General features: G+C 34.6%; 1 protein-coding gene across 2 annotated transcripts in view; it reads left to right on the top strand.

The window, feature by feature from the left end:
• Window positions 1-523: 523 nt before the first annotated feature.
• The window catches only part of LOC131036862 (GATA transcription factor 26), a 159,138-nt gene continuing 149,560 nt past the window's right edge, over window positions 524-10,101 (top strand). For both annotated transcript variants that reach the window (XM_057968860.2, XM_057968859.2), the window contains exon 1: window positions 524-1,034. In XM_057968860.2, the coding sequence (XP_057824843.1) occupies window positions 995-1,034 (40 nt within the window). In that variant the 5' untranslated portion in view covers window positions 524-994. The remainder of the gene's footprint in view (window positions 1,035-10,101) is intronic.

The following is a 10,101-nucleotide window of genomic DNA, read 5'->3' as shown; positions in this document are numbered from 1 at the left end:
GGAGTTTTGTTGTGAAATTCTCTCAAGCCGATTTTTAGGTGTATACAACCACCTATTGTGTTTATTGCTCTTGTTGCTTAAGGTTTTTTTTTCCTACTGTAGTTAATCCACAGTTCATTGCTATGATTAATTAATTTTTGCTTTACTTAGTCTTTGAAATATGATTTTATTCAACTCATATTTTTTTGTGTGAATATAATGTACATTATGTCTTTTATAAAGTAATATAATCAAATCTTATTTATTTAAAAAATAAACTTACTAACATCAATTCAAGACATGTTATTTTTACACTCATAAAAGTAAATTGCCATATTTTAAATTTTCTAATAATTTTGTTAAATAAATCTATTAATGGAAAAATAATAAATTTAAAAGAAAATAAAACAAAAATAAGCAGCGTAGCCCAAATATAACATAACACAACGGCAGGCCGTGAGGTATTGCAAGTCAACTGACTAATTGCCAAACCGACTGTTTTCTCGCCTAAGCATAATTACTCAAAGTTAATGAGAACAAAAACAAAAAAATAATCAAAAAGGTGGGCGAAGAAAGAAGACTCATAATAATATCCGGACATTCTGACCTCTTGGGAAGTTCCATTTCCGAGACCTTCCAAGCTATTTTAGCATTACCAAAACTGCAAAGCTCAATCTGAAAATAATTTTCATAGATTCCGCAGCTCCCAAGATTTCGATCGATGGTAGATTTGTGAATTTTGGTGAACTGTGTATATTTCTGCAATTTTTTTAATAGTCGTCATCGATACCTTCTGCTTTGGGCTTCTGTGTGTAAAATATTTGCTGTTGAAGAAGCCTTTCTGTGCTTTCAATTCAATAAAATATAAAACCCCAAGCGTTTTTTATTCTTTGTTTTTTTGCTTTTGGTTTCCGTTAAATTGGCTAGACCTCTGGAAGCTGCTATTATTAGTGGTGTTATTTTGCATGTTGTGGGGGCAGAGTTAGCAGAGGAAGAAACAAACAAATACACATACATGGGCAAGCAGGGTCCTTGCTATCATTGTGGGATAACCTGTGAGTGTAAACATTTTTCCGGACTTAAATAATAAAAAAAGAATTTTGTGTGTGTTATATTGAATGCAAGGAATATTGTTGTATTGTTTTTCAGCCGATTATCGATTGAACAGTATGATATTATGCCCGATTAAGTATTGGGGTTTTAGGGAGGGAGGGACAGGCCGTATGGGGATATTATGAATTTACTGTTATTGGAATTGGTGTTCAGTGCTGGTAATGGATTAATTAATCAGAAGGGTGGTGATGGGTTATGGATTGGAGTGGGATTTTGTAGTTTCAAGTAAAATTATATTTTGTCTAAACAGGTTTGACCAATCTCACTGGTGTATTTTGTTTTGGTTCAATGGATTAGTGGATAGCATCCTGGAATAATAAATTTAACATCCTTCCCGTCATCACACCTAAATAATAATATTTGCAGACTTCATTGACCTAATTGTTATATAAATGACCCTAAACCCTAGTGCAAAAATGCAGTCTGAAATCAGCTAACAGAAACTCAAATCACCCTAAGTAACTGCAACTTCAAACAGTCTAGAGTCTAACTTCAATGCCAATTATGAATTATCTAATGCACCCTCCGTTATCAATCTCTTACGTTGTATTTTGGAGACCGGCTTGAGTCAAGCCTCTCAATCATGATGGTTTTGATTTGAGCTGGTAAGCTACTTCTGCTTATTAAGGTGCACGAATTCAAAGCTTCCCTCTAACTAAAGTCAGCTAAGAAAAACTGAAATCAACCCAAACAACTATAATTTTAAAGTTCAAACCTTTTAGAATCAATCCTCAATGCCAATTTTGTAACCTATCTGATTATGAATGACTTCTTTTGCATATTTTTTGCTCGGACTGAATCAAGCTATGAGGACTATTCCCTTGACTGTCATGTTTTTTAAATTTTGGCTGCTATGATGGTTTTGTTTATTTGGACATCCAAGTTTAAAGCTTGGCTGTGGATGAATTCTGTAGCAGGGTATTCACACCAGTTGCTAGAAGGTTGGTGATCTTATTGACCAGTGAATGGTAAAAGTCTCACCTCTGCATACTGGGTAGCAGTCTGCCCTAGCTAATTGGTGCTGGTGAGCTTGTATTTTACTGCAGATTGGGAATTCGATTGACAAAAAAAGTTCTGCGTTGAGGGTGCACTTGAATAGCAAATGTTTATATGCTTTTCACATCTTTAGAATAAAAGGTGAGTGGACTGTCACAATTTACATCACTTTTCTCTGATCACTTACATCCAGTTCACATTTGTTGTGTCATAAATATCATCGCAAGCATGAATAGCTTGCTTGCCAGCCAATGGCAAGACAAACTCTCGACACAAAGTTCAGTAATTATCATCTTGAGCTATTTAAGCACTATTTTTCTCAGTTGGGCACGGTGCTATTATTCTACATTTGAGGATATCTTTCTCTTATTATTGTGATTATACTTCTTGTAACTTGGCTCTAATGTGTTGAGGGCAGCGCTTAGTACAGGTGGTTGTAAGTTAAAGCTCCTACGGATTTATCACATGAATAAAGTATGAGGCACATCTCAAATGGCACCATATGGTTCTTTGACCTTTCCTCTGGTTTTCGTAAGTAGTGCCTTGGTTAATACAAATAGGGGAAGTTCGGTTTAATGTTTAGATAGTTACAGTTGCCAACTTAGACTTTACAAGGTCTAGATAACCTTAGTGTAAATCACTCAGGGAGGACCTTGGCTTACCATGGTTTCTTATGCCAATAAGATCAAAATTTCTTTCCATTTCGCAAATTTTCAGAATGTAGACAAAATTGCTTTAAGGCAAGTCCTTAATCTTTGTTTAATGTTTACATATGAATAGCATTTGTTCATACTTTATCTCTTGTTTTCTTTTTGTTTTTTGGACTATTGTTTTCCATCCTTGGGGAAACATGTTTTTGACTCTAGTAAATAGACGAAAGAATTCTTTTTAGGCAAGGGTGTCTGTCAAACATAAGGCATAAAGTATGCATCGGCAAATCCACCGTTATACATAATAATTTAGATACACCTGAAAGCAAGTGCCCTTTAGTGGCTGCTTGTGATTTCCAACTAGAACCAATTTTAAAAGTGACAATGATTTTAGTTGTATAGACAACATATACACTACCCCTAACAGCGGATCAATATGAATTGGTGAATCATGCTTGTTTAGGAGCTCAAGGTTATCAACATCCCTCAATTTCAAATATATGATACAAAGTCAACTTTTTTTTTTGGCTGTCTTTGGTTATCTTCTTCAAAGATTTCTGTGTTTAGTGAATCCTGTTTTGTGGTACCATTTTCCTATTGTTTCTTGTAGTTCAATGATTACTTCCAATGAATAGCTTTATGATTGTGGGATTTCTCTCCTTGTATGGGCTGCTCTGTTAACCTCAGTTTTATGTATTTTTTAGTAAATTTTTGCCTATTTTTATTCCATCAATGCAATGGAGATTTGAAATGCAAGATACTTCTCTAGTCAGATATTTCTATAACCTGTCCAAATTTTCATTGAAATGTTGAAACAGTCAACTTGAAGTTTGATGTCTTAGAACGTGAAGTATTAATGTTCATGGCTCATAACTACACCAAGTTAATTTTTCATTTTGTTTAAGCAACTTTCTGTTCACACTGAAATCATCTTTAGCATATAAGCTCAACTTTATTTATGCGCATTGGAATGAAAACAAGTTACCAAACCTTCTACTCCCTGCAAAGCTGCTGTTCTTCTATTTGCCTTTTATAGGGTTTATTTAAAAATTAATATGTATGATTACACTGATGATTACTGGAAGCAATGCTGCATATCCCTATGAGCCTAGTTCGGAGATGAATTATTTCATGTGAGGAGAAGTGAATATAGGATTGCAAATGATTGTATGAACAATTAGGATGGAGTGCTTTGTGACGTGTTAAATTATTGAAATAGAGAATTAACATGATGCTGACACAGTTATAATCAAGTTCCTTACGTTTATGGAATATCAGGTCAATTACTGATTGATATAGTTTTCTGAACTGTTTTGTGGTGGAAAGATTAAATTTTGCAAACAGATTCTTGGTCTATGTCATGAGCTGTCAGCTGGCCTGCAGGTGTCAGATGCTTCTTGAACAGTTTCTTGACTGTTTAGCTTTCTGGTTTTGCCATGTATTTCCCGTGGAACCCAACATGATGCTGCCATATGTTTCACAGTGGATTACATAATTGGAATGCATTGTGAAATTGACAAGAGGAATCTACTCAATTATGCCAAGCTAATGGTGAATTATGAAACCTTTATTTTAGTTTGCAAATGGATTGTGGACTACCTACATCCAACCTGGATGTGCCTAGATCTGTGGGCATTCAAGTCTAATTTAGTTTTTATATATTATAATCTGGATCCAAAGGGTTAAAAGGAGATTGGAGATCTTGAAACCAGAGGATGTGGTCAGCTGGTTGGCCCAATTATTCTTTGACTAGGATGTAGAGGTATTGAATCTAATGAATGGTTGGTAGGAAATATTTCATACCCTGAAAGAGTTATAAGCAGCTTCACCAATTTGTGCATGCAAGCTGTTGCGTAGAAACAGACTTGAGCAAATATCAGATGTTTGTTGTCTGCGTAAGTGTTACACTAGGAGGAGACTCTGTTTATAGTATTTAAGTATTTAAACTGAAAGTTTTGACTTGAAAAGGAACCAAATTGTCTTTAGGAGAACCTCACTACGAGGCAATCACCCTTAGGTGCCCCATGTGACATTTGTCAAAGTGCCACTTAATTCTGGGAATGTAGGCCACTCCTAATTGAGATATGAAGAAACATTTATAAAGACAATGAAAAGGCATGTATGAAGACTATACACACACACAGAGAGACACACATACCCAAATGAATCCATAAGGATCCATATTGATTTGAAGACTCTGTAAGATTGAATGCATTTTCTTCTATATTTATGCAGTTTGAATGGGGCAGCTCAGAGAATTGGTACGTAGCTAAATGCAAGATGGTGACTAAATTTTCAAACCACATCCAATGGATTTAGTGTAGTGCAATCAGCTTTATTCTGTTCTTGCTTCTTGAGAATTTCAGGATGCTGATGTCCGGTATCTTGCTGATTTTATGCCTTCGTAAGGTAGGTAGATTGAACTGCTATAACAAATTTGCTACAATTGGTCAAATCTTTACTGGATTTCTGTCCTCATGTTATAGCTTTGTGTGAAAACCACCTTGTTTTACATGAAGAACTTACTTTTGTTTGTCATGTCAATTTTTAAAAAATACATTTTGTTGATTGCTTACTGTTTATCTAAGTTGGGTGGAAATACATATATTAGTTAGGCAATTATGACATATCATAAGGTGAAGGTTTAGTGCTCCATAATGGAGCCAAATGGTCATGGGGGTAAGCAGAGGACTCATGCTCGTCACAAGAGTCTTTCTCCCTGTCCAGTCAATGTTATGGCCAACATACCTATGTTAAATCCTAATTCCCTGGGTAGCTATACAGGTATACTCCATTCCCATCACCAAGGTACAACATAAGCCTATCTTAGATGCTTTTGGAAGCAAGAATAAACCTTAATGATCATCCTTATCATGCCTTAGTTATATACTTCTTGTTTTTTTTAAAAAAAAATTGTGTATCTTCTTGTGCCGTGGAATTTACATGGCAGTTTGTCTTGGAATGTAAGAGGCTTTTAGAATCAATAAGACTCAATGTCCCTTGAAATAAAGGTAACTATCTGTAAGGGAGTACCTGATGTTGCAAGTAGGCTTCAGAAAGGGACATTCTTTATTTGTATGGAATACAATGCTGGTGTTCCTTGTTTATGGACTGGGCAAGATGAATTACATTGTTCAATTTCAATCTGTCATGAGAATGGATTTTGGCTAGCAATTTACTTTATGATTTGTGGAAGAAGTTGTACATTTGTCAAGGTATGTAATGTCCCCATTTGGGCTTTACCTTGATTTAGTACTGAGACAACATTTCCGACTTAAAGTGAGAATTGTGATACATTTATAAACATAGTTTTATCTTATCTGAAGACGCTTTATCATAATATTTAACTTAAGATTCTAAGACTAGTTTGGAAGATAGAACTTATCTTGATAGCTTCCTCTGATTTGTATCCTCAATGATATAAATTGCTGTTGCTCAACTGAGCCTTCAGATTATAGTAATAATAGGTTCCTCACAACTTATCCTATAGTTCTTCCTTTCAACTTGATCTTCAAATGCTATGAAGTGACTATAAGTCTGCCACACGATTCTCTTCACAATGAAGCTCTTTATATCACCTTTGAAACTGCTATAAATCTGATCACAGTTCTGCCACAATATGGTCAAACTTTCTCTCTCCATAGTCTGCTATAAACTCTTCTTATGTCCTCCCTTTTAGATCTGCTATAATCTTTCTATATATATCTTCCTTGGAGCATATCTCATATATATCTCCTACCCCTCTCCAACTTTCGTACAATGGTTATTATATACCTTCTCAAGTGGGATAATTCCCCTTAGAGACATCTCCCTTCATATCAAGTTGCAAACAAGTCATACGTCTTCTAAATGTTTATTCATATTAATCTATTAATTAATCGCGCTTATTGAGGAATCTTTTCTTTAACAAAAGCATATCTTAATCTCACCACTTGCAAAGTCTTTTCATTGGCCAGCATAAAATATTTCTTTTATGATTCGCATCACTTTACATCAAGGAAATTGCACCCTTTCATGCACTAATCTAAGTGTTGCTTTTGATCAAACCATATGTTATATCTTAATCATAAAATCAACTTGCTTTATTGAATTTCGCTGCCTTTCATTCTTTGCTGTTCATTAATCTCTAAAAATTATTTCGATCTTGTAAATATATTGATGACCTTGTAAACATATTGATGGACTTGTTGCTTATTAGTTATCATTTGTTCTAAACTGCTGCATTGTTTCATCTAACTAATCACTCCTTCACTCGCTGCATATTAGAATGATAGAGACTGCATAGTAATTTCTGTATTATAGATTACTGTACATTTGGGGACTATATTAAATAGCTGTCTTCGACCTTTCCTTAACTCCTTAATAGAGTCACTTGCCTTGGACGTGAATTGGCCTTTATCATTAAACATATCGTCTGTTTTCCTTCTATGGAATCGGCATATAGTGCAGTTACTTCTGTTGTTTGTCATAGTAATATATTCAACTTTAACTTTTGCTGTTGTTATGGAATCAGCCTTGATGTCTTTTGTCATAAATGTTCAACTTTAATGTAACTTCAGCTATAATCGAATTATATCAATGACATTTCTCTTTATGATTGATGCAATCGATCTTTCCTTGAATCGATAGTCTTTGACCAAAACATTGGATTTTACTTTAATTACTCTCCCGCCACAACATATCGTATTACAATAATCTCTAATTGTATATGTTCATCATTGTCGTGGCTTTTTGATCATTTCACTATTATAATGTTTACGTTGAGGGATTGCTATTTGATAATAATCTCAATCCCCATTAAAATCTGTGTTGATATCTTAGCAGTTTACATTCCTTCCCCAATGTAGGCACGACTTCTGTCTTCTTCGATAAACTTGATTAACTTCTTTACTATTAATCGATGCTTAATCCATAAGATGGATTTATATGTCGCAACATGATACAAGGGACCGCAGTATTAATTATATTAACTTCCTCTCGCTTCCAGTGATTAGTCTTCTGTCATAAATTCATAATTGTCTTTATCAGTCATTACTTCTGATCTCATTCTTGGCAAAGATAATTGCAATCCTTCTTTAATCGCTGTTGTAATATGGAGTTGCCATTTCTTTAAACTATTATCAGTTATTCATCATTGGTTCTATTGCCGTCTCTTTAATAAAGTCGCTTGTTTTCAATGAAAGTAATCAACCTTGGAAACTTATCTGTGCTATTAAGTCGCTGCCTAATAGATTAATGATTGCTGTACCAAACAGATTAAGTCGGTAATACAAATGCTTATAATTGCTGATGCTTATCACTCTTCACAATCACTGTTTCCCTCATTAATCAGAGCGACACCATTAATCCATATATCTCTTTCATTTTGAAACATAATCGGCCTTTAGTCTTCCTATTTACAAATGGTGTTTTAGATACATTTGTTATTTGCTCTAACGAAACCACTGCATGTATAATTGCTACCCATATTTATATGTGTCTTCATAGCTATAATCTTCATCATTTATAGAGTCATTTAACGAGACTATCTTTATTGTTTTCTTCTTCATATATCTTGATAACTAATTTTCTTTCTCCTTGTGTGTGATGTCCCCTTAAAAGTTGTTGCTCATTCAGTCACAACTAAATTGTATCTCTCATCTCACCACTTCCTCTATCAAACTGCCTCATATTCATCATATAATAATCTTGATCATTCTTAATACATTGCCATCAAACCATTTGGTTCCAACTGCATCAACTTCATTATAAGGATAATGCAAGGAGCTTTCTCAATATTAACAATATTTGATGGAGTCTTGTTTGGGGACATCACAAGGTATGCTACTACACTAGATAAGTTTGTGGAGGCACATATTGGCAAGCTTGGGAATTCATTGGATATACCCAAAGTGTATGAGGAGGCAACAAAAGAGTTCCCCAAAAATCAAGAAAGAGAGACAACCCCATGGCATTCTAAGTAATCCCCTATAACTCTTAACACCATTCAAAGTGGAGGCAAAAGAGGAGATCCAATCCTATGGAGGAGAGATGGATGTAGCCAATCTTGAAAATTGGAATGCAAATTGAGCTATATTTGAGACTGCATCTGATTTGTGTAGAGCAACAAATTTCTTTTGCACATGTTAGACTTTCTGGTCAAGCACTCACTTGACAGTGAAGTTATGTTCATTCTTTGGCATTGAAAATTTGCCACCTATTACTAAGTGGGAAGTATATAGGAAGCTAATTAAAGACCAAATTTATCTAATTTGCTAGAATGAAGTAAGTGTAATGGAACAGAAAATCTATAGGGAATGGCATAAGAGTTTCAGAGGTAAGTGGTTCAAAAGAGTCTGACTTCACAAGACCATAATGTGACAGTGAAGTACCTTGAAGGAATTTATAGTCATCTAAGGAAGAAAGTCTTGATTACCAACATTAAGACTATATAGGCATGTGCCCAAGCACACTATCTTGGTATGGACAAGAAGAAAGGTGTTGGAAGAGTGAATGCATGGAGTTTGATAGAATTGGATGGCACACACTTCAATGAGTGTATGCTTCCATTTATTATTCAATGGGGAGGTTACGTGGTGGTTGTTACATTGTAAGTTATGTTTTAAACATAACTTATGTGGTTTACTTTTTAGACATAACGAATTAGTAATGTGTGGTTTTAACATCATTAACATAAGCAATAAATGCCTATGTACAAAGTGTAGTCTAACATTATATTTTAACTAATAAAAATTTCATCATCCTCTCCAATTTCTTTCAATCAACAATTTGCTTCAAAGCCAAAGGGTGAAGCTTAATGGAAAGGTAGGTGGAATGCTACTGCTCTTGCAAAGAACAAAGATGCTAATCAGCGTTGTGAGCATTGTGACGTAGATGATCATACTAAAGAGAAATGCTGGAAGCTTTGTGTGGGATTGCATCCCTAGAACCTTATCACGAAAGAACGATAACTTCCTTGGTAGAGGGGAAAAAGATATGAGGCAGCTTTGATGTGGATGAGAAGATTGCTTACATTTATTTTCAAGAAAAGTTAAGTTTGGGTAGCAAATATTGTATGGTTAGATGTGAACTGACTAAATATTTTCTTTTTTATATTTAAATAAATAAGACCAAGGATGATGCTTCTTTTGATCCTTGCTCACACTAAATCTAATTTCCATAGTTAGTCAACAATCTTGGGTTGGTAGCATATGATTATCCTCGTTCATAGTTATTAGTTTGGATGAAACAAGGATTGGAGATAGAGGTTACCAAACAAATCAATATTAAGTTTGGAATAAGCAAACATTTCATTGATAAGGTTGAAGTGGATGTTTTACTGTTTGATGCTTATGGTGTTTGTCAGTTCTCATATGCATCTAAA

Source organism: Cryptomeria japonica, chromosome 2 (genome assembly GCF_030272615.1).
Source record: "Cryptomeria japonica chromosome 2, Sugi_1.0, whole genome shotgun sequence".
In the NCBI taxonomy this organism is placed as follows: Eukaryota; Viridiplantae; Streptophyta; class Pinopsida; order Cupressales; family Cupressaceae; genus Cryptomeria; species Cryptomeria japonica.
This window is presented reverse-complemented; position numbering and strand designations above follow the sequence as displayed.